Source organism: Rutilus rutilus (assembly GCF_951802725.1).
Source record: "Rutilus rutilus genome assembly, chromosome: 10".
In the NCBI taxonomy this organism is placed as follows: Eukaryota; Metazoa; Chordata; class Actinopteri; order Cypriniformes; family Leuciscidae; genus Rutilus; species Rutilus rutilus.
The window spans coordinates 33,634,980-33,660,926 of NC_140215.1; the positions used below are offsets into that span (position 1 = coordinate 33,634,980).

The 25,947-nt window shown below is 38.3% G+C and overlaps 3 protein-coding genes across 3 annotated transcripts in view; 1 reads left to right on the forward strand and 2 right to left on the reverse strand.

The window, feature by feature from the left end:
- Positions 1-4,785, reverse strand: part of dync1i2a (dynein, cytoplasmic 1, intermediate chain 2a) — a 42,298-nt gene extending 37,513 nt beyond the window's left edge. Inside the window, exons 1-4 of the mRNA XM_084420757.1 lie at positions 4,695-4,785; positions 2,530-2,641; positions 1,527-1,641; positions 265-355 (exon numbers count right to left, since the gene is read on the reverse strand). Coding sequence (XP_084276883.1) covers positions 265-355; positions 1,527-1,641; positions 2,530-2,637 — 314 coding nt within the window. The 5' untranslated portion in view covers positions 2,638-2,641; positions 4,695-4,785. The remainder of the gene's footprint in view (positions 1-264; positions 356-1,526; positions 1,642-2,529; positions 2,642-4,694) is intronic.
- Positions 4,786-7,567: 2,782 nt separating this feature from the next.
- LOC311298232 (tripartite motif-containing protein 16-like protein) lies at positions 7,568-14,137 on the reverse strand. Its single transcript, XM_084420990.1, has 6 exons — positions 13,694-14,137; positions 13,413-13,508; positions 13,052-13,276; positions 11,323-11,482; positions 11,185-11,244; positions 7,568-9,489 (listed from the first exon to the last, which is right to left on the reverse strand). The coding sequence occupies exons 1-6, from the start codon at positions 14,036-14,038 to the stop codon at positions 8,954-8,956; spliced, it is 1,422 nt and encodes a 473-aa protein (XP_084277116.1). The 5' UTR covers positions 14,039-14,137; the 3' UTR covers positions 7,568-8,953.
- A 3,331-nt stretch (positions 14,138-17,468) lies between these two features.
- pdk1 (pyruvate dehydrogenase kinase, isozyme 1) lies at positions 17,469-25,039 on the forward strand. Its single transcript, XM_084421369.1, has 11 exons — positions 17,469-18,240; positions 18,688-18,829; positions 18,911-18,982; positions 20,122-20,306; positions 20,545-20,640; positions 21,116-21,193; positions 21,315-21,391; positions 21,556-21,654; positions 22,731-22,841; positions 23,150-23,263; positions 24,326-25,039. Exons 1-11 carry the CDS (start codon positions 18,132-18,134, stop codon positions 24,464-24,466), a joined length of 1,224 nt encoding a protein of 407 aa, XP_084277495.1. The 5' UTR covers positions 17,469-18,131; the 3' UTR covers positions 24,467-25,039.
- Positions 25,040-25,947: the final 908 nt, after the last annotated feature.

Here is a 25,947-nt window from a genome sequence, read left to right on the forward strand (position 1 = left end):
GAGAACATGTTTTCCTCCTCTCTTCTCAGGGGTTTTCCAGCAGTAAAATCTCTTTTAAGTTACAGATGAAAACAGCTAATGACAGAGATGTATTCAGCAGGACCTTTCCCAACCGGCTCAGGCCTGCACAGCACAGACATGACAATACAACAACCCTTTCCCTGACGGTTTGTCCTTCATGCAATGTTAAAGCCACACACCTCTCCGCTGACACATGTATGATATATATATATATACATACAGAGAGAGAGCGAGAGATAATACCTTGGTCCGGTGGCTCCTTCTCCTGAGTCTTGGCTCCCTGCCTCGCTTGGACTTCCCACAGATTTGGCCGTGGGAGACACGGGTGCAGGAACTAAAGAAAGAGAAAAAGAGATAAACATACTTTCATCTGCATTTTTGCAGATTCAGTTCATTAAAATACATTTTTGCTCAATGTCTTTTAATGAACTGGTGTTTTGGCCATTTTTAGAGGATGTATGTAGTACTACACACACAAAAAAAGGATTAATATCAACTAATTACAAACAGAATTATTTTAAAATGGATATAGATATCTGTTAAATGATTATTAGCCAGAGCATCAAACATTTGACCAAGATTGTCAACGTTTCTATTCCACTTGAACAATGTTCTTAATTAAAAAATGACACAGTTCAGATATAGAAAATGTAAGTGCTTGATGAAATTGCAGAGAGACACCATCAGAACTACTGCGGTGCACTTCTGCCCCCTTGTGTTCAATCAATGAAGCACACTACACTGGGTTTCTTCATTTGTATGAAGTGCACATAGTCTTGCGGAGACAGATTTTGAATATTTAAATATGCACAGCATAATTCCGGGGCCGAAATGAAGTCATCTTCATAGGAATATGTGTGACAAAATTGGGGTCCCTATATCTCTCTGACTCAGAATGTATAACAAAAAGAGAAAGAACACTTCCAAATATGTCCTATATCTCTGTGCTGCTACCTACTATTTCTACAAAGTCTAAACAATATATTTCTTTGACCCAACCCTTTATTGATCTGTGCATGTGTTATTTATATTTATTTTTAGAAATATTAGTTTATATTGCGCAACTTATTTATTAAGTTTTATGGTGTTAAACTGGGGTAAGGGGTAAAAAAATAAAACGTCACTGTGAAAACTTCATATTTGAAAAAAAAAATGTAGGTAATATGGAAGTTCACGTGATGGATGCATAAGACGAAACACATGGATTTCGCATTGGATTTAAGTTTGTTAAATTTGCTGCGCTGAACAATATAAAGCTGCCGACTTTAGAAGTCAGCTATGAGTAAGTGGTGCTTCATGCATTGTTAAACCACTGATAATGGACAATGGATTTGCTTTGCCCGTAAAATTCTGCCAAATTTCCGATAATGTGACTGCACTTGTAGGATCAATTGTGGCCTAATAATATACCAAACATATGTTATTATTATTGAACATTGCAGGAGGGGTCGTCTCACCGTTCAGAGTTTGATATCTTAGGACAGGTAAATGTGAAACGGTCCTACCCGCAGGTGTGTCTGACGTGATGCCCATACTCTGCAGAAGAGCATCAGCCTCTCTGCGCTTCTTCTCCAGGTCTGAATCATCCTGCTGCGGGACGGCCTCCTTCTTCAGCTCAGCCTGACACAAACACACTCGATCAAACACTTCATTCAAAAAAATTTACTTTCTATTGTTCCCAAAGAACAAAAACCAGCAATCTGACCCGGTTTACTTCCGCCAGGAACCCTCCTACAGCATTTACTCAATTTCGACACAAATTGTAGTGTTGATGGCATTCATCAAGCTCAACCCTGTTAAAGTTATAGTAAGATAAACAATCAAACTAACATTTCTCTTTCTTTTATGGGAAATTTAAGTTCATCAATAACTGCAAACTAACACCATCAAAACTTTTTTTACTCGTGTAATGTGCCTGAAAATATGCAGATAGTGCTGAAGATCCTGGTGGATTCATCGCTTCATATTACCATGACGTATGTTAACCAGTGTAAATGTCAAGTATTGTTTCTATCGCAGTTGTGCACAGTATAGTATAAAAGCATACCATGCACACTAAAGACAAGCTGTTTTACAGACACATCTCAGAGCAACGGACCTCTGGCATGTGTGAATGAATGCACATAAAGTGGAACTTATTCTGGTGTATTAAAGGGATAGTTCACCCAAAAATGAAAATTCTGTCATCATTTACTCTCCCTCAAGTTGTTTCGAACCTGTATACATTTATATCTTATGCTGAACACAAAAGAAGATATTTTGAAGAATATGGGTAACCAAACGGTTGTTGTACCCCATTGACTTCCATGGTGTTTTTTTCTCCATACTATAGAAGTCAATGGGGTCCAACAACTGTCTGGTTACTGACATTCTTCAAAATGTCTTCTTTTGTGTTCAAGAGACGAGAGAAATGTATACAGGTTTGGAACAACTTGAGGGAGAGCAAATGATGACAGAATTTTCATTTTTGGGTGAACTATCACTTTAATGCAAGTAAAACGTCCGTACCTCTTTTTTCTTGCGTTCCTCCTCCTTTCTCTTCTTCTCCTCTCTTATCTGAGCCAAGCGCTGTTTCTTTCGCTCAAGCTCAGCCTTCAACTCACTTTTATCCGACATGATGCTTCACAAAACACACACACACAAAGAAAAGTTAATGTCAGGAAGCCAGAATATATGTGTTATACAAGGTTTTTCTGTATAATGTGCATTCAAAATGATTACATCAAAAATTATTTAGAGAGACAATGTCAAAAAGATAAGGAAAGATAGCCAGTTTCAGCTTTTTTTTATTAATTTTTTAATTATATTTAACCTTTAGATAAAAAAAAAAAAGTTTGCATATCTGTTTTTGTTGAGTATCATATTTGATCACATAAGGTTTTTTTGGCTAATATAGTTTGATACAGTGAGAATATGAAGCTCATTCTCGAGGAGGAAAAAACACTTAGCCTACATTTTATTCAGAGGCACAAAATTGAAATTTTATGCTGTTACTGATATTTATATGGCCAAAAAGTAAAATTCTGATTGTAATGTAAATCAATGAGATCTTCATAAGCAGGCTACTTACATAAAATGCATATAAATACAAGTCGTCACTCTATATCTGCTATTAAAATAATGTCTTAGTAAGATGATATTTAAGTGCTTAGATTTATGACCAAAGCTCTGTAGTTTTTATTGTGGGGGCAAAACATATAATACAATGATGACTGAGAGATGAACAAATAAATCCTCAAAAGCCTGAGGTATCATATATGTTCATCTTCAATATTACTAACAACATAAATGTTATTCTTTTGTCTACGTCATAAGATTTCACGGCAAAAAGACAAGCGTACAACAACCTGAGGCGGTTATACTTGATAAAAAGTATGAATTATCAACTAGCCTATATATATGTTAATGTAGAGGCTTTAGAATTGTGTATCAAATATGATATAGTAGGCTTTAAAAAATTGCCTGCTGAATTACTGTTACACTGTGACTTATTTCTATTTACATCCTCAGCAAACAGTAAGAGAAAAGCGTAAGGCGCTGAGGGAAAGAAAGAAGACACCCTTCCTTCACCCAGTCTCGTCTCAGGCTCTTCACACAGATGTACAGGATCAGTTCAGGAGTCGTGTCTGTGTATCTCAAAGACCACTCTAAATGACCACATTAAAACGGACTAGTTTAGTCCAGTAACCAGGCCAGTTTCCACTGGAGACTCCAGCAATGTCTGAGTCCTGATACAGAAACATCACGCCACAACTCGTGATCTTAGGAGGAGTTCACAGCACAATATAACCACTGTTAAACTCAACACTTTAAAAACAGAGTCACACAAGATCATTTTAGTCATTTCAGCATAACAGAAGCACTTCTTTCAACCAACTTCCTGTATGATCTAAAGTGGCAAAACATACTGATCTTTTCGCAGAATTATATTGTTCTTTATTTCATTCTTGTGCAATGACTTTAACAGATGTTTTTGTGAATTTAAGTGAATATATTTAGTCAGTTCATCACATTAACTGTGAACCTCTTTCCACTTACATCTGACAAGATCTCACAACACTACATCTAATGTTTTGAATGACAATGCATGTGAATGTGTTTATACAATACAATGGCATTTATGCAATTTAGGCTTAAATTAACTGTCCAAGTCTAGCATTATCAGCATTATCAGAGTATAGCAAAGAGAGCAGAGACACAGATCGATCTTTCAGCAACTCATGGGATCATAATATGCATTAATAATGATGATAATAATATCATTGTTTGTTTAGGCACTACAAAACTGAAAGTCCAATAATCTATTTCAAGTCTGTGTACACTTCTCTGATTCTGAGAGCACATAAACATTTACTGTAATCCATTTTAAAGCGGATTAATCTGAATGAGATTAACTTCTGCCTTCTCACAGCAGAAACAACAAAACAACAACCACACAGTCTTACAGCATGCATGTTATATATATATATATATATATATATATATATATAACAGAGGACTTTAATGTGTGTTACTGCCATCTGATTCACAGTAGTAGCAGCCCCAGTAAAACCCTACCGCTGGACTACACCCAACACATTAAAAGTGACATACTGAAGGATAAACAGTTGATTTGTATTATAAACATTCTGCTAAAATGTTTTCTCCTATCTGAAAGCATGTTGTGAACAGACCTGGTGGTGTTTATTGCCTGCAGAAAGCGATGCTTTTGTTGCACTGATCAGTTTCCGGGTGCGCGGATGCGGAGGAGACGCGACTGACGGGTGCCGGGGAGGATCAATATAACTGAATGTCAAAAACGCGATTGTTTTCTCAAAGATGTTAAAAAAAAAGGGAAAGAGCAATGCTAAAAATCTCCATTAAAAGAAAACAGCAAACATGACACAGTAATTGCTATATTTTACAGTTATTACCCTCTGGGGGCATATACCATAGGTTATATTGGTAGGCCTATATATATTATGTGAATATATGTATGCTTTTGTTTAATTTTATATTTCAATTTCTTTTTTTAGAAATCCCGATATGTGTGAGGAAAATTGCGCCATTGCAACGTTTATACATCCGGCCTCTGGTCCCTGGACTGGAGACCATTGGGTTAGTGCTTGAAATGTCTGGCTTGAGTCCAGAAGGGAAGAACACAGTGTCTAGTACTGCACATTCCACCTGACCATTTTATTCTGGCATTGCAGCAAGAAACAGAAGATAGAGATGCAGAAGATAATGTGTGGTTTCCTTTTTTTTTTTTTTTTTTTTTTTAAAGAACAAGAAAGTACACAAAGGTGTGTATGTACATGATTAGAAAAGATTACACCTGAAAAATCTAACCTATGTCTTCAGGATTGCTTAAAAATGACAGGCAGGTGTGTGTTTGATTAGGGTTGGACTAGTATCCAGTATCATTCCTATCCCTGATCTATACCAATGTAAGTGTTTATAAATCTAACAGAATGCTGTAGTGATTGGTAGATGTACAGAGGTGTGCACAAACCAATGTGCACAACCTACTTTTTTGACTTTCTCAGTTTGTGTAAATCCACTTGGGGTTCAGAGTATTTTTTTCCACATTAATTCCACACGTGCTACATGTGGTTTTGTTTCATTATTACAGTGTATCTACACTCACCTAAAGGATTATTAGGAACACCATACTAATACTGTGTTTGACCCCCTTTCGCCTTCAGAACTGCCTTAATTCTACGTGGCATTGATTCAACAAGGTGCTGAAAGCATTCTTTAGAAATGTTGGCCCATATTGATAGGATAGCATCTTGCACTTGATGGAGATTTGTGGGATGCACATCCAGGGCACGAAGCTCCCGTTCCACCACATCCCAAAGATGCTCTATTGGGTTGAGATCTGGTGACTGTGGGGGCCATTTTAGTACAGTGAACTCATTGTCATGTTCAAGAAACCAATTTCAAAAATGATTCGAGCTTTGTGGCATGATGCATTATCCTGCTGGAAGTAGCCATCAGAGGATGGGTACATGGTGGTCATAAAGGGACATGGTCAGAAACAATGCTCAGGTAGGCCGTGGCATTTAAACGATGCCCAATTGGCACTAAGGGGCCTAAAGTGTGCCAAGAAAACATCCCCCACACCATTACACCACCACCACCAGCCTGCACAGTGGTAACAAGGCATGATGGATCCATGTTCTCATTCTGTTTACGCCAAATTCTGACTCTACCATCTGAATGTCTCAACAGAAATCGAGACTCATCAGACCAGGCAACATTTTTCCAGTCTTCAACTGTCCAATTTTGGTGAGCTCGTGCAAATTGTAGCCTCTTTTTCCTATTTGTAGTGGAGATGAGTGGTACCCGGTGGGGTCTTCTGCTGTTGTAGCCCATCCGCTTCAAGGTTGTGCGTGTTGTGGCTTCACAAATGCTTTGCTGCATACCTCGGTTGTAACGAGTGGTTATTTCAGTCAAAGTTGCTCTTCTATCAGCTTGAATCAGTCGGCCCATTCTCCTCTGACCTCTAGCATCAACAAGGCATTTTCGCCCACAGGACTGCCGCATACTGGATGTTTTTCCCTTTTCACACCATTCTTTGTAAACCCTAGAAATGGTTGTGCGTGAAAATCCCAGTAACTGAGCAGATTGTGAAATACTCAGACCGGCCCGTCTGGCACCAACAACCATGCCACGCTCAAAATTGCTTAAATCACCTTTCTTTCCCATTCTGACATTCAGTTTGGAGTTCAGTAGATTGTCTTGACCAGGACCACACCCCTAAATGCATTGAAGCAACTGCCATGTGATTGGTTGATTAGATAATTGCATTAATGAGAAATTGAACAGGTGTTCCTAATAATCCTTTAGGTGAGTGTATTTAGTCTTTATTTACCCCAAAAGAAATGAAATGTGACAAACACACCATAGGTGAGGCACAAACATGATCATATGAAAATGTCAGCTTTATGAGCGAAATATTTTCTCAATAAAGTAACATTATTAACCTTTTCATATAAAATAATGGCTTTTAAAATAAATAAAAATAAACTAATTTTGGCGTTTGACAATGAACACTGCATAACACATCTGTACAGCATAGTTCAAAATAAAAATGTGGGCAAATAGATGAAGAAACACATTCAGAAAAACACAGAGCTGAACAAAACACACTCCTCCCTCCCTCCACACACAGCTCTCACTGAACAGGACACAAACAGACGAACCAGAATGCTTTACATATCTTTGCTTTACATTGAACTCTCAGTATTTGTTCACCTGTTTCTCATGGTTTCTCAATAGAATTCATTAAAGCAATTAATGTGAATTATATCTCTAATGTCATAACCGCTAGTTCTAATAGCGGGTCACATTGTAACAACATGCTCCATCTGCGCAACAGGGATTTTAACCTGGCTAGTGTCTTCTGCTAAGTTAGCTAAGCATTAAAGAAGTATCTAAACTTTTAAATAACAGATCAGAGATTAAAATAGCAGATTTGTCTTGTTTTAAATAAACACTGTTAGGGTTTAACAGTTTAGGACCCAAGGACCAGATGTTTGAAAGAAGACCCGGAGTCAGAATTATAAAAAAAAATTGAAAAGTTTTACTGAAGATAGTTTGCAGTTTCATCAGCAGAAGTCAGCTTCAAGACTCACCCAGGAGTTTGTATAGGCCGCCCCCCTTACAGTTACAAAGATCACAGCAGTTATACCATTTCCAAGGTCTAAGCTACGTCATTGCTTACAGGTTGAATGATTCTCATTGGCTAAGAAACAGATAGACATAGTAATTTTCCACACATATACAGATAGACAGAAGCATATCTCCATCGATTATGCGGCTGACACTCTGACCCTGAAGTCAGGCACGTCGTGACCTTCCAGGTCGGGGATTTGGGTTGCTGAACGCCAACATGTCCCGAACAACAACTCAGTCAATCTCCAATAATGCCAGTGGTTGCTTAACCTGTAAGCAAGAAGACTAACACACACACCGATACACAGCTTTTCCAAGGTTGGATTTGGCCAGGCTCTAACTATAAACAGGAGAGTCCTCTCAAAACATCAAGGTAATGCGTTTTCTCTTAAGGAGAGCTACACTTAAGTCTAACTGGAAAGTAAGGCTTTAACTGAGAAATGGTCCCTTAAACTATTGGCTTCAACGACCCCTATGTGTTTTAACACATTGAAGACCTTTCTCAAACACAAAACATGTCCCTATTTAATTTCTGGAAGCCGGGTTAAATGAGAAAGCACTGTTACTGCATTCAGATATCAAATACTGACATTAAAGAATACATGAAAAGAACATTTCAGTAATCACACTGGGAACTTCTATAACAAAGTAAAATCTCCAGAGAAGTCATTCAACTCATTTGATATTTAGAAGGAAAAATATTGATTAATACCTTGATTATAATCACTCATTACATATACATTGAAGCAGCAGTGGATTCCAATCCACCCCCTTCAGTACAACTGAGTAACACTTAAATTAACTTAACTTAAACACTTAACTTCAGTAAGTTGGCTATAGTAAAGAAATTGCTGAAGATTTCTGAAGATTTTTTTTCTTTGGTGTTGATATGACAACTAGTAAATACACTAAGTTTCGTCACGCTATATGTGGAAGCGTTTAAACCGCATGTAGCCCCGCTTTAGGTTGTGCCCTGCTCACCCCTACTATTTAGGACTAATGACCAAATGAGTTTGGGGATGTCGCAGTAAGGCAAAAAAAAAATTGCATTACATTAATATTGATCACTCTGATATTCGTTTGTTTCTGCTAGTATTTTGTCCATATTTATTCATCACCCGCTCTCAGAACTTTATTCTAATGAGAACATTTTACTTGTTGAAATACTTGACATGATAATTTACTAAACACCATAATAATATCTCACTGTTCCCGATTTATCATGCAACTCAAAGCCACATTGCCGTAATATTTGCAGTCAGCTCTCTGTAATCTACAGTGTTAGATCGCACAGTTTTACTGCTGTCCCATTTATAACCCCAAACCCAGGATAGAGCGGCTGAGTGAATGTGGCCTGGACTCTGTGGACGAGGGTCATTGTGTCGGAGACGCTGTAGAAGGACAGAGTTCCTGCACTGTGATCCACATACACTCCTATCCTACTGCTGATGAAGGGCACAAGGAGTTCAGTATGACTGTCATTGTGAATGAATGAGCATCTGGAGGAAGAGCGGATCAAACTCCAGGACTGATCATTATATCCGAACACACACTCATCACTCTGTCCCTTCCTCTTGATGTACATATAAGACACTGATATACCCACAAATCCACTCCCACTCCACTCAAGCTCCCAGTAACAGCGTCCACACACACTCTCTCTGCACAACACCTGAGGATAATAATGAAATCTGTCTGGATGATCAGGATACTGCTGGACGCCGGCAGTGAAAGTCGCCACTCTGTTCCCCTCAGACAGATGGAGGTGTTTATTCGCTGTGTTTGGATCTAGAGTGAACTGGCTGGAATCTGATGGAGATAAAACACAAAATCATTTATTCATCCTCCATTTTGGTGAGTCAATAGCTATGTCTTATTTTTATGCACATTTTGTAATATGACATAAAAAACCCTGGATGCAAACGCCAAGATGCGCATAAATTCTAAAAAGGCACTCAATTGAGGCTGATCATTTTTTTATCCGATAAGAAAACATGCGCATAATAAACTACAATGGAAACACATTTACTGAATAAAATTCCTTTGCGGAATGGGACGGCATAACTGGACTAACCAGCGGACCTATCTCGTTGCACAGCATCTGAAATGTTGTTTTGGTCATTCTGAAATGCCTGAGCCAAAGTCTGTCGTCAAAGTGGTTCGGTATAAGGACCTCCCAGAACTGTCTCACACAACTACGTTTGAAAACAGCAGGCATTCTCCTCCGAAAGCAAGATAACATGACTGATTATAGTGCGTTTCGTCTGTGCGCTCTGAGGCGCAAGTCATTTATAAAACCCCACAGTGAATTCTACTGCAGCAATGTCTCGCTTACTCCCTGAATGAGGGAACGGAGACGTTACGTCGAATGACTGATGCACTGAGGTCTCACTTGGGAGCCCAGCAACAAAACGGGCCAATGGACATTGGCGAATTAGATTTGCATGGCAAGCCACTACCCCGAACATATGGGTATATAAGCTTGCTGGCAACTCACTCATTCAGGCTTGTGCTGAGGCGCTGAGAGGGGTACAGGCATTCGGGGATACAGGGTTGTGGCAGGTGGGACATAACGTCCCCGTTCCCTTCTTCAGTGAATGAGGGTTACGACGTCATGTTCGATGTTACGCATTGAGGTCACTATGGAAAGCACCACAACCGCTGACCCTTCCCAGTGCCCCTTGTAAGACCTCCGTACTTCGTGGGATGGAAGGACAGACCTTTCTAAGGGGAAGGTCGATAGCTGCTGTTTGTTGGACGTTACCTGTGCTTGCTCATTTGGGAAACTGCTGTTTTTATTGTTGAAGCGCCCAGGGATGAAATCACCGCACTTATCTGTGCAAGTTTGCTCTTTTTAGGCGAAAACACAGCTAAATGTGCCCTTTCTCAAACTGAAGAAGCTTCTCCTTCTCAATGCAAAGGCGAATGGCAGATCGCTGTAACAAATCCGCTCAGCTCCGAAGCAAAAACCTGAATGATTGAGTTGCAGGCAAGCGTATATACCTGTATGTCTGGGGGAGTGGCTTGTCATGCAAATCTCACTCATCAATGTCCATTGGCCCATTTTGTTACCATCGAAGGTGATTGGGCTCCCAAGTGAGACCCCAATGCATCAGTCAATCAACGTGATGTTGAACCTGACTGATTGAAAGGGAACTTTTTTCACAGGTTTATCAGGAAGTGACAATTTTGTTCCTTTCGACTTGCTGGATGGAGATTGCGCAATTGTTTTATACGATATTCCAATTTTGTGCATAAGCTAAATTCACAACTTTGGATGGAAACAGTCACTGAGAAATCCCTACCGCTAATGCACAGACAAGCAGAGAGTAAACGAACAGTAAAAGGCATATTACTGTTGGACTGAAAGGACTGAAATATCAAAAATGGCCTCAGAATATTTGAAATCACAAAAATATCTGTATTGTGAGGACATCCCAATTGTCTTTGTAACATACTTAATAATATTTGAATGAAAATGTAAATGTATTCATTGTGTCTTACATTGCAGGAACTCCTCCCTGATCTTGGGTTCATTGGTGGGAATGATTTCAATGTATGTTACTAAAAAATGAAACAGACATAGTTAATATACAGCTCCCATTAAAAAGTCTAAGAGTTCATAAATGTCCAGTACTTTACCTCTGCCAGATATCTTGTCTACCTCCTCTCTACAGAAATCCTGCAGTTTTTCTTTCAGTTGAAAGACAGACTTTCCCACATCATCAAAAGAGAGGAGAGAGCTGACAGTGATGCTGGGTACATCAGTAGATTCAGGAGGTTCAGAGAGAGACTGGAAACTCTACAGGAAGACAAAAACCTTCACGAACAGATATTTACTCTGCTTGTTTATTCAAATCATCTTGAGTGACTTGTGTATACTTGAACTACCAGTTTGATATTCATGGGCGTCAGTACAAAAATCAAAATGTGATGATGTCCGGCTCGTTTTATGAAGAAGAAAGCCTTAAGTTTTCAAAAAGCATTAGCCATATAACCCACTATTCTGCTTCATAAGTACCATGTTGACAATATGACATGACGTGGTTTAATGTACCTTAACAATGATTACCAAATTTATCATATTGCTCCTCATAACCACTGAAAACGGTCAAAAAAATCGAACCAAAAGTCAAATTATTATGGACGTAATCTGACATTTAGCGTTTCTGCTTCACTAGAGCCTATTGTAAGGAAAAAGCTTAACGTGGTTTAATGTACCTAAACAACGATCAATGGTGATCGGTGGACGTACCCATCGTCCCCACCGAAATCGACGCCTATGTATGCTTTATTTGCTACAGTTGTGTCTTGTATCGGTTTCATGGTCTTCTACTGGGCTGTTCAGGTCTAGTCTAGCACTTCTGTTCTAGTCATTTCCATAGATCTTAGAAATCCAATCAGTTTAAATGGAATACAATGTAAATGTTACCCCCTCTTTCAAGTCTGTGGGACTTTTTATGCTTTTTATCATCCATCAGGTGAAAATCCTAATGGTTAAGAAAAGTAATAGTGTCACCTTTTCTCAAAAAGCCACATGATTTAATGTATCACATATGTCTGTAGCACAAACGGTGCATGATGTTTAGTTAAAGGAACACGCCGACTTTTTGGGACTTAAGCATATTCACCGTATCCCCCAGAGTTAGATAAGTCCATACATACCCTTCTCATCTCCGTGCGTGCCGTAACTCTGTCTGACGCACCCACCGCTAGCCTAGCTTAGCACAAACACTGGAGGTAAACGGCTACAGCTAGCATACTGCTCCCAATAAGTGACAAAATAACGCCAACATTTTCCTATTTACATGTTGTGATTTGTATAGTCACAGCGTGTACAAATAACAAAGTCATATGAGACACAGCCATCTTCTAACTGTATACATACTGGGAACTATATTCTCAGAAGGCGAAGCACTGCTACTTGGGCGGAGTGATTTACTCCAACTCTGAGCGAACTCTCTGCTCCTCACAACGGGGCTTCTCAGGTGCTGCGAGCAAATCACTCCGCCCAAGTAGCAGTGCTTCGCCTTCTGAGAATATAGTTCCCAGTATGTATACGTATGCTAGCTGGAGCCATTTACCTCCAGTCTTTGTGCTAAGCTAGGCTAGCGGTGGGTGCGTCAGACAGAGTTACGGCACGCACGGAGATGAGAAGGGTATGGACTTATCTAACTCTGGGGGATACGGTGAATAAGCTGAAGTCCCAAAAAGTCAGCGTGTTCCTTTAAGCACTAAAGTTTAAAACTTAGGTTAACAGTTTTTCAGCTGTGTGAGTATAACAAATTCCTCCAATAAAATAGAAATTAAAATGAAGAAAGTATCTAACGGTAAGGTGTTTCTACTGTCCTGTATTCCAGATCTCTGTTACCTTGCGGAAACGATGTGTGTGAGAAAGCAGCCCCATCTCAGCATCTCTCCTCCTCAGATCATCAACCTCCTGCTCCAGTTGCTCCACAAGTCCTTCAGCTCGACTCACTGCCGCCTTTTCCTGATCTCTGATCCGCTGTGCCACCTTAGAGCAGATCATCTCAATGTTGCCGAACAGCTCGATGAAGATACTCTCGCTGTCCCCCACCGCTGCCTCTGCAGAGCGCTGTATAGGACACACGACACACATCACAGTCAGCTCTTTCTGTTCCCGGAGACATGGCCTGTGTATCACGATAGGCTTCAGTGGGGCTGAAAGACACCGGAAGAGAGTCTAAACTACTGTTGTTCTCTAAACGCACCTTATGAGACTCCACAGCCTCTCTCAACTCCTCAAGATCCTTCTCTCTCTGCTGGATTCTCTGCTGGAACTTACTCTGTCGCTCTTTTACAATCGTCTGGACATAAAAACAAGTAAAACTGTAAATGTGAGAGAGGGAAAAAAACTATTTTGTGCACGATTGTATAAACGAGTACATACAATATTGGATACTTATATTCATTTGATTTTATGTGAATGGGGTTTGCAACCAATATAGTGTGAGACGGTCACGAAACAAAGACAGTATGAGGTAAGGCACACCAGATGTTTCTTTCCTGGCGTTTTCTTTCCTTTCTTGCGCTTTTTTCCAGTACTGTCCGACTCCACATCTTTCGGTCGAGCAGAAACATCAGCTTGAAGTTTCGTCTTCTTCAGCTGCTCCACCACTTCAGCCAGAATGGTGTTTTTATTCAGCGCAGGTCTTTCAGTGAAGGTCTGTCTGCACTGAGGACAGCTGTAGACTCCCTTCTCATCCTCCTGATCCCAGCAGCATGTAATGCAGACCTTACAGTAACTGTGTCCACAGGGAATGGCCACCGGATCATTCAGTAGATCCAGACACACTGGACAGCTGAACTGCTCCTGAGAAAAGCTGGCTTCTGCCATTTCACTGTATTTACACACAGACAGTGAAAGACAGACATGACAGCCCAGTAAGTTTCATTTTCTCTGAACAGCTGAAACGGTTTCCTGGTTCTGTTCAAGAAACGTGTGCAAAAACTAATCTTAACCCTTAAACACCCTCACAGAAAACATTCTGCATTTTTACATTTACAAGAAAGGAAGAAAAACACATAATTTATGATTTATAAGCTGATTTATAAGCTAGGCTCAAACATATATGTAAAACATTTCAGGTTTTACTAACTTTGTGGGGACATTTGGTCCTCACGATGTACGTTAAACAAGTTCACTGAGGGACTTTCATATATTAGGGCATAACAATAATAAACAAAAATCATTCATTCCAAAATATGTGTAGCATAAAAAAAAAAAAAAACTGGATGTAATGGTGTGAATTAAGTGAAAAAAGTTGAGAGAAAAAAATTATTTAAAGGTTTGAATGTGTTATTCACTTGAAACAGTAACGTAGTTATTACATTGTTTTCACATTGTTTTTAACCATTTTCTATGAACTCAAAGAAACGTGTTGTTATCGCTGCAATGCATTAACATAGAGCTTACACAACTTGAATTTAATAAATATAATTTAGGCTAGAGTGTATTTTTAATCTTTCTTTTTTATATATATATATTGGTTTAATGATTTATCTGGAAACACATACTGTTTTAACCAACAAGTTATTTCGCCTGCATTCCGATTAAGATAACAACTCAAACAACTAATGTCTAATATAAAAACAATTTTCCCACAGCAGGTTTTACCTCCTCCTCCCCTCTTCTTCTTCTTCTTCTTCTTCAGTAAGTTGTAGTGATGTTATGTGACACTGAGGCTCCAATGTGTACCGAGTAGGCTATGCGGGGCAATTTCCAAAGAGGCTTCATATCAAGGCTTATTGTTTTCATAATATCACGTGGTCGATACCAAACCAAGCATATACTTTCCGTTCAATGCATATTTCGCTTTGCGTGTCTGTTGAACTTTACTTGGCGACGGAATATTAGGGACTTTTTGTAGTTTGGTGAAAATGAAAATGAAAATAATTTAGTTATTAGTAATAATGAAGATACAAAAATTATGCAATAGTTAAATAATGACAGTATTTAAAAAGGGATGGAGACCACAATCAAGGTGTAACAATGATACAACAGTAAACAACATAAACCCTACATATTGACATATGTAAAGCTACCTAAGCATCAAATAACACTGAGTGTGAAAAAGAAAAAGTTACAATATCAATGTCAATCCAATTACCAGGGTTGCCAGACACTCTAACTGAATATTTAATCTTTTCCAAGTGTAGCTATAACATAAAATCCTGAAGCCAATGCGACGCTTTAGGCGGGTTTGTAGATTTCCAATGTAATAAAACCGTGGTTTGGTGTAGTGAGGGAGTAACCATGTTTGCAAAGGCGTATGAAAAAAAAGGTTCCTCCTTTTAGGAACATTTTCAGTTGGTAAAATATGCATTAAACTTCCATGACTTTGTTGTAAATTTTACCAGCTTGTTGTCCATACAATGAGTGGGGAGGCTGCAGACCTGGAGCCGGTAGATATATACGGCCCAGGCCCTGTTGTTCCTGATGCGTCCAGTAGCTGCACACCTGGAGCCGGTAGATGTTCCTGATGCGTCCAGTAGGGGGAGGCTGCACACCTGGAGCCGGTAGATGTTCCTGATGCGTCCAGTAGGGGGAGGCTGTACAGTTGACTGTATGCTCTGTGACCTTTTGCCTTGTTAAAAAGTGCCTTTTGAGGCACCTTTATATCAAGTAACTTATATTGCCCTTGGCCCTACAGTATGTGTGTTTTGTTTGTCTGTTTATTTTACTTTTGTCACTTTTAATGTTGTTTACATGGTTGTTGTCAGCAACAGTTGTGGTAAAGCACACGAAGAAGAAGATTCAGGCAAACAGTTTTTAATAAATTCCAAAGACAAATCCAAGAACAGGTAATCAAAGTAAACACAACCTTAACACAAACGAGACCGGACAAATGAGAACTGAAAAGACTGCAAATGAAAGGCAAATGAGGGTAATAATGACAAACACCTGTGATCAGTAAATTAATCTCCATGACAACTTATAAGTGGCGGGAAAACTGGTCAAAGGAAATCGGGAAACGAATGAAAACGAACTAAAAGTTAATGAAAATGAAACTAAGACAAAAACAACTGAATGTCTGTGACACTTGTACATTTGTGCTTTTGTTGATAAACCTAATAATAATAATAATACATTCTTGTATACGCGAAAAAAACACACAACTTTCGCACATTGTGATTGACAGATTGTTGTTAATGTTATTTCAACAAACAATTTGCTTCATACACTCATCACCATTATGGTAAATGTTATCATTCAACTGAACTGGGAACATGCATCTTAGAGAGAGTTTACACGACACCATTTTCATCAAAAAACTGAAAACTTTTTATTGCTTTTGGCCGGTCATTTACACGACAACATCGTTTTGGGGGCCTGAAAACAAAAACTTTTGAAAACGGGTTTTCAAAATACCATCAATGTGTAAATGACAAAAACTTGAATTTGTGAAAACAGTGACGCAAAAACAGTGACTCATTACATGTTCAGTCTATCGGCGCTAGTGTTTCTTTACAAAGTGACATCGCCAACTACTGGCCTGACAGCAGAATACCTATAGCGTTTTCAGACGTTTCAAGGATCCGTGTGAACGAGGATCGTTTTGACAACTTTGTAGCCTGTACGCAAAAAAATGTGCAAAGAAAAAACGTTTTAGTACATCATTGTCGTGTAAACTTACCCTTAGACATCATTATGCTACATTATGTTGCCCCACGCATCGCATACAAATGCACGTCTCGAATGAATGAATGAATGGGGTTTTAGCATATTTACTTTAGCTGATTAATTAATAATTCAGGGGAAGCCAAAATTACAATGCGAAATCATTAATATTTATTTAGGCTACAAGTAAATCTTCTAATTAAGAAGCTATTTCCATACTGTATTGAACTGAACTGTACAAATGCATCTTATGGGGCATTTACACGACACCTTTTTCAACATATTACTTACTTCTGGGTATAAATGCAAAATACACACACACGTAATTATTTAAAAACATTTATTCAGCATTTACGTCCCTGATACACGTACATCACGGAGACGTCTATTTGATGTGCGTGTTTATATTTTGGAAGACACATTTTTTTAAATGTTTGTTTGCTCATCTGCAATATGTCTAAAGGACGTTTCCTGTCAGATGTCAAAACTTCAAAACTTTTAGAATGTCTTTAAGATGTTTATGATTTAGAATGTATGTAAAACTGACATCTTAAAGACGTCTATCAGATGTTAGTAAACGGCATTTGCTTTCCTAATGAAGTGATCTATAACAGACATCTTGCAGACGTTCGCGTGCTATCTAATCAGGGAACGCTGCAGACAGTCACGTGATTCAGCGACTTCCACAACGCGGAAGTAAACAGAGTGGACGCTCTATGCGTTAATGAAACATCTATGTCAGTGCAGCATTAACGCGAGTCAACGTGTTTACAGCAACCTGGCAAAACAAATAGACTATCAGTAAAACAGGTCAGAGATTACGGCTTTTTTCAGGGTGTGTTGTCCTCGGAGCTCAGCCGGTGTTGTTTAGCGTGTGTCTTGCGGTCAGAGGCCCAGTGTGCGCTGATGCTACTGCGTATCAGATGAGCTCACACACACACACACACGCTGCTGGTGTGCTTATCTGTCTTCACACACGTCAAGCATTACTCCGGGATTACCTGCATGTGTAGGGCCATCACATAGTGTGTGTGCAATGCAATGCCATTACCGGGCAATACAGGACTGCATTTTCTACAGAGTGGAACTGCATTTTCCAGACAGCCCTGGACAAACCCGGATCACTGGTTCTGAATGAGTGAACTGACGATGCATGTGCGAACATGACTGACATTCAACTTTACACCACGAGAAACAAGTACACAGTCTTCTGCTGACTATATTTTGGACATAAAAATATGAGTTCAGAAAACCAACAGGACACATTTTTCTAGATTTTCTGAAGAACTAAACAGCAAAAGACGTCAATATGAGAATCTTCAGGACCTTGATGAAGGCTGCTTCTATTTCCAAGCAAATCGACTTTTACTCCAGATTCTCTCCTTCTCCTCTCTCTATGAAACAGTTCATAGATTTTGGTAAGTCTTGAATCAAGTGGATACAATTTAATATGTGAAGTATCTAACATGATCCAATCCTAAAGTGGAGTAGAATCGAGAGACAACAAAAACAAAAGTTTGAATATTTAAACTATAATCCCTGTTCTATTTTTGTCATTTTAAGTAGATTAGAATAGAAAGATAGGTGGGAAAAGTATCATGTGATGATGGTATTTGATATAAATAACAGTAATTTTACATATACTATGGTATTGTTTGATTTCCATATCTATATAGCTTTATATCATGGTGTTTACATTGCATTAGGCAGGGGTTTTCTGAGCCCCCTGTTCAGTTTATTGGACCCCCAAGCGCCCGTAACTCTGGGAATCCTGTACTCAGTCACACCTTTATCAATTAAATGGTGAAATCACCAAATGATGATTATGTTCTCATAATTTTCTCTGTACACATTTTTCTCTTCAGGTTCAGAGAACGCGTGTGAGAAGACGTCATTCACGTTTCTGAGGCAGGAGCTGCCTGTCAGGCTGGCAAATATTTTGAAGGAAATCGATTTATTGCCTGATAACCTACTGAGAACTCCTTCAGTGCACCTGGTGCAGAGCTGGTCAGTGGGAATACATGCTATTATTGGGATATGTTTGCATATCTGAGCTAAAAAAATTTTGGTTGTGTTGCATCTCTGCAGGTACATGCAAAGTTTCCAGGATATACTTGAGTTCAAGGACAGGAATATGGATGATCAAACGGTCACACAAGAGTAAGAGATACATCAAATACCCTGCAGTAGAGGTCTTCTCTGGTCCTAAGATCTGTACCTGACCCCAATCATTTCACACCCAAACCCGACGTGCATAATGGAATTTAAAACGAGACAAAAGTTATGACAGTCCGCACCCAGCTCAAAAATATATTTCCAAAAATAAAGATGAGTGGTGACTTTTTCAACCGGGTATGACCAAATTCAGATATGACCAATTAGAAACACACGGTAGGTTAGGGGTGGGCGAGATGACCAAAATCTTATCAGTAATTTTATTTACAAGGAAATTTATATTTATGTTAATATTAATAAGCACTCATTGTTAAATGAGTGTTTAGTTGGAGCTGCTGCATGCACCAATGTCAAGAAGGGATTGATTATTTACATAGAAGCACGAATTTACAGAGAAGTGGGGATAATAATAATGTTATGGAATTATTGATGCGTATTTGTGTTAAGTAGTAAAGTATTGCTAAATGCTCAAAATGAAAAACAAAAGGTTGGCATATTTTAAAATCCCCCTGTGGTGAAAATCAAGTTTTTAGTGTTGTTTATGTGTCTATGTGGTGTTTTTAATATGCTTTAAGACAAACCATGTGTAAATTCATAAGTCGACACCATTGCTGAGTATTTTCTCCTTAAAACTGCAGTGAACCAAAGACAGTCTCAAAAACACGCTTTGAAATCGCTGGTGTTTCTGACGTCACAAACTACCTTGTAACCAAACGAGTGGATCTCTGAGCTGCTGTGAGTGAGTGGAGGTGGGGCTCATTTGCATATTCATAGAACCGCGTGTACTAAATGAGGCAAGGGTGTCGAGTTACATTCAAGCAATGTAACTCGATGAAGAAATTGCTTAAATATGTCATTTTGGTGATCAAAGATGAGTTTTAAGGGATAAAATGGTTGACTACAGGGGGACTTTAAAGAATTTGTCAGTAAAAGCACATTTCTATTAGATTATAAACATTATTTATTCCCAAAGCGGGAAATTCACACAATACCTTTATTTCAAATAAATTTTTTATACAAAAGTTTGGTTTGTCAGGTCCAAGTGGACCCGTGAAGACCTCTACCTTCCTGCTTCCAAATACACACACTTTTACACACATAAACACACGCCTCTGTTGTTTTAGCTTCACAGATGCTGTGATTAAGATCAGAAACCGCCACAATGATGTAGTTCCCACCATGGCTCAAGGAGTGGTGGAGTACAAGGAGACCTACGGCACCGACCCAATCACCAGCCAGAACATGCAGTACTTCCTGGACCGCTTCTACATGAGCAGGATTTCAATCAGAATGCTCCTGAACCAGCACAGTGAGACACACACTCTTCTAGTGCTGAGGTTTATAATAGGGCCCATTATGGACAGCAGAAATGTAAAGTCAGTTGAATGGGATCCTGGAATGTTCACTCGTAGTGTAGTTTGGATTAGCGACTGGCGTGTTTACGAGTTTCACAGCCATCAGTGCCCCACATTTCTGAATCTCATTCATTGATCGCCACGCTTTTGTGTCAATATGTCAATAACATGATGATGTCTGTGTGTTTTCAGCTCTTCTGTTTGGGGGAAAGGTACGTGTCAATCCTGCTCATCCCAAACAGATCGGCAGCATCGACCCAAACTGTCTCGTCACTGATGTGGTCAAAGGTGACTGGGATTTTTCTTTCATATAAACATTTTGCAATAGTTCAAATATTTTATCTGTGGGGTAATGAATTAAATTGAGTACAGCAGATGCTACTGTGATGGATGAATACTTAAATGTAGGAATACAATTTAGATAATATCATTTTTATACAGCAACTAATAAAAATCTCATGAGAAACATCACTGAGAAGAATTGAAATTTGCCTAATTGTTATGAAAATAATAGCAATGCAAAAAAACTAAATAGTCATAAATTAGACTTGTTCAGTTAAATAGATGTTATATATATATATAGTAGACTTCAGTAAGGAAATCTACTGTAGTTAATTTTTTTGTATTTTGAGGTGAAATTTGATCAAAATGTCTTGCAACCCAAAAGATTGCACTGACAAGCACCACCCATATTTATTCAATATATGTACAAATCTACTTTTCTAATCAACATTCAAACATTTTTCTTTTGTTCTTTTTTTAGATGCGTATGAAAATGCCCAAAACCTGTGTGACCGGTATTACATGAGCTCACCTGAGGTTGTACTGGAAGAATTTAATGGTAACTTTCTGCTGCGCACACACATTCCTTCACTTGAAGTCATGTGACTGCATTCATGATTCGGCATTCGGCTCTGATGATCGGAAGTGTGACTGCTGTTTCTCATGTGTTTCCTCTGCAGTTAAAGGGCCGGATAAACCCATTGTTGTGGTGTATGTGCCGTCTCATCTGTACCACATGGTGTTTGAGCTCTGTAAGGTGCTGTACATCGTTTTACACCTCTGAAGTGTTGATGTATTCAATCACCTGTAGTTCTGAGTTGTGCGGCGCTACCGTATGCCTGGTTTCCTGTGGTGTGAATGGCTTTGCTCTTTAGATGTGCAGCAGTGCTGAGCTATAAATATGTTGTGTGACTCCTGCAGAATGCCATGCGCGCTACCATGGAGCTTTATGAAGATGCCATGGAATATCCCCCGGTGCACATCCAGATCGTCCTCGGACACGAAGACTTGACCGTCAAGGTACGGACAGACTGGCTGTGCTCAAATCTGTGGTAACGCCTCACCTCAGTTTCAGTGCAGCTTCAGTGTCTCTACACGATCCCAGCCGAGGAATAGAGTCAATCACTTCAATGATGACCAGATTCCTCACATTTCATCCAAACATTACCAAAATTTGGTGTCAGTAATTTTTTTTGTAATTTAATTTGGCAAGTATGCATTAAATTGTTCAAAAGTGACAGTAAATGCTTTTTAAAATGTTACAATAGATTTTTATTTTAAATAAATGCTGTTCTTTTGAACTTTCTGTGCATCAAAATATCTTTTTTCACAAAAATATAAAGCAGGCATTGATTTTCAACATTGATAATAATCAGAAGTGTTTCTTGAGCAGCAAATCGGCATATCAGAATGATTTCTGAAGGATCATGTGACACTGAAGACTGGAGTAATGATGCTGAATATTACATTTTACAATTATTAATATAATTAATTCGTTAGAACGATTAGCGCATTTAACTCGCCAGATCAATTATACAACAGTACAATAAATAAGAAGTTAATATTGTGTTATATTTTAGACATAATATTGTCTGTTTTTGCTCAGTTTTACCAACGAGTTTTGCCAGAACTGTGGTGTGTCTTCCAAACAACACACAGCAGTGTTTCATCACTGAATGAATTCATGTTTTCAACTAATAGTGTGAACAAGTGATTCAGTGGCCATTCAAAAGAGCCATTTACTTCATGAATGAATCAGCTGAATGAATGAATGACATTTACCGCCACCTACTGGCAGTTTTAGTTTCTTATTTAGAGTCTCATTTCATTAAAAACAACAACAAAAAAACACATTTCCATATTAAGAAAAACCTACTAAAGGGATAGTTCACCCAAAATTCTGTCATCATTTATATTAACATCAACATAAAGATGTTTTAGTTTTGGTCACCATTGACTTCCATTGTATCTTCTTTTATGTTTCACAGAAGAAAGTCAGTCGTACAGATTTGAAACTACATTTGTAAACTACACTTACTTGAAAACTAAGTTTAATGTGATTCACGATCACAGACTCTCATCTTGCTCTGTCATAGGTCAGTGATCGTGGAGGCGGAGTTCCACTGAGGAAGATTGACAGGTTGTTCACATACACCTACTCCACTGCTCCTCGTCCTCAGATGGACACGGCTCGAGCCACTCCTCTGGTCAGTATGAGACACCACTGAAATATGAACATATAACCCAGTCCGCAATCTTTCAGGTTCATTTTGAATGGTTAGAAAGTTATGGATGTAGGACGTTCGAGCCTGCGTTTCTTGATCTCGTTCCCCCTCTCTTGCCTTCATTATTTCCTGCCCGGTCTCAACTTTTCGATCAATAAAAATGGCAAATGCATTGTTTTGAATGACATATTTCCTGTACAGTCTTAAATGAGACGTTGAAGCACCCACTATATGTTTATTAAGAGTAAAAGTTTGCTGTGTTGATGGCATGTGTTGTGTCGTGGTCTCAGGCTGGCTTTGGTTACGGGCTGCCCCTCTCCAAACTTTACGCCAGATATTTCCAGGGTGACCTGAAGCTCTACTCTATGGAGGGATACGGCACAGATGCCGTCATTTACATTCGAGTGAGTAACTCTTTAAAAACTGTATTTCATCCACTCAAAATTATATACTTATTTTCATTATTATTATTATTACAGAAAATTTATTATATTTTAAGTCCATTCAGATGCTTTGCATTTCTTGTTAATTATGAAATATGACTTATTTTTACTGTAATGCAAAAAAAATTCTCATCACAGTAATATGGGGGAAAAAAAACAAAAACATTGTATTACAGTAATGAGAATGTGATGAGAAAAATATCTTGACACATTACATTGAGAATTTGAAAAAATGGGAAGCCTCTAACGATTAATGCGCTTATCGTTTAACGAATTAATTATATTAATAATTGTAAAATGTAATATTCAGTTGGTTTAATTGTCACAATCTAAAACGGTTCTAAAATATATATATATTTTTTTATATATAAATAAATATTGCATTTATTATAAAACATAGTAATTATAAAATGATTATTATTTAGATTATAAAAATATATATTCACTACCATTCAAAAGGTTTGGGTTGGTAAGATTTACCTTTTTTTATAAGAAATTGTTTTATTCAGCAAGGATGCATTAAATTGATCAAAAGTGACAGTAAAGACATTTACTAACATATTTTCTGTTCATCAAAGAATACTGAAAAAATATCGAGCAGTACAACAATTTTTTAACACTGAATGATTTCTGAAGAATCATGTGACACTGAAGACTGCAATTTTATATATATAAATAAAAAAAAACAATTCAAAATAGAAATAGTTCTTTTAAATATTAACATTTGACAATATTGCTGTTTTACTGTATGTTTGATCAAATAAATGCAGCCTTGGTGAACATAAGTGACTTCTTTTAGAAAAAATTAATTCTAACCAACCCCAAACATTTTAATGGATCACGTATGATAAAAATAATACGTATTATTAATAATATTATTAAAATAATTACAATTTAAGAACTGGACATGTTTTTGTTAGGTTCACCCACATGACCAGCTTTTTTTTTCTGAAATAAGAATATTTTCTTTTTCACTCCTGATTGAATTCCATTCATAATAACGTGTTGTTTTGATTCCTGAAGGCTTTGTCCACCGAGTCCATCGAGAGGCTTCCCGTTTACAACAAATCCGCCTGGAAACATTACAAAACCATCCACGAGGCCGACGACTGGTGCGTTCCCAGCAAAGAACCCAAAGACATGACCACCTTCCGCAGCGCCTAGACTCGTCCAGCGGACCTTCCCTTCATCTGTCTGCTAGTGTTGAAGAATCACAATAATACCAGTGTTAGAAGTTAGCACAGGTGTTGCTAGTGCCATCACATCCCAGATAGACGATAATGCAGTTGCTGTTCTGGTGTATGTTGAAGTGTGTATTACCTTTGAGTGAGATCCAGTGTGTGTTTTCTTGCTTCTATATTTGAATGTGTAAGTCAGTATTTATTTAGCCCACATCATGAGATGGACTGTAATGTTGATCATTATTTAAAATGTTGGCACCAGCATAACTGGGACTTATGGGACCCACGTGTTACGTTGCTTTCAGAGACGATGAAAAGATCGAAAGGTCTAAAGAAAGATGCTTTTTTTTAAGAAACTGAGTGTAGCGTGAATAGTTTAAAGTGTTAAATGCTTCTCACCACCAGAAAAATGTTCAGCTTCAGCCAAGTAACAATTCAGGCACTTAAGTGACAAAACGCATGTTTGTGTGAATTGTGTGCTTCTCTTGATGGGTTTAAACAAGTGTTAAGCTGTTTGAAACTCACTCTGTTCAATAAAGGACTGAGTTTAATTCCAGTGGCCTCTACTGGAGACGGACTGGAACTGCAGCCTCGTTTCAAATGGATTGGACGCTTTAAAATGTCTGTCATTGCGCTTCCCTGCACATGCTCTTCTCATAATATCGAGCTTAGTCAACGATTGATTTGAGGATTTTTAGTGGCTGTGAAATCAGTTCATTCAGGTTTTCTTACAGAGTAACTAAAAATGAATCACATACCACGGTGTCAGAATGCATTTTTCTTTTTTCAGTATTTTAAAGGGTTATGTTTTTATTCTTATTTAATATTATTACTTGACATGTTTTTATGAGACTCGTCATAATGCTCATTGCATTAGCATGCACTTTTTTGGGCCGCTGCATCTGAATCTTTTTTTCTTTTTAAAGTTGCCAGTCAGCACCAGCATTTTTGATAATTTTCTTAAGTTTCATGGCCCCCAGAATATTTTGGTACATACAATATGACAAAAGAAGGAACTGAGCCTTTTTCTTTTATCGACACTTGAATGTGGGTAAGTTTTATAAAAAAGCAACATTATGAACAAAAAGCTGAGAAAATCATGGTTTTGCCTAAAACGTTTTTTTTTTTTTTCTTACTATGGAAGTCTGTGGGATCCATTAAATGTGAGGTTACAGACATTCTTGAAAATATCTTTTTCAGCAGAAGAAAGAAATTCATACAGGGTTGAAACAACTTGAGGGTGAGTAAATGATGACAGAATTTTCATTTTTAAGTGAACTATCCCTTTAAAGGCAGGGTAGGCGATTTGGTCCAGAAACATTTTTTGTTATCCTGATAGCAATCACAAAGTAAAGTGGTCTAAGGCCCCGTCCACACTACTGCGTTTTCGTTTAAAAACGGAGACCTTTTGCTACGTTTGCACCTCCCGTCCACACTAAAACGGCAAAAACGGAGACCCAAAAC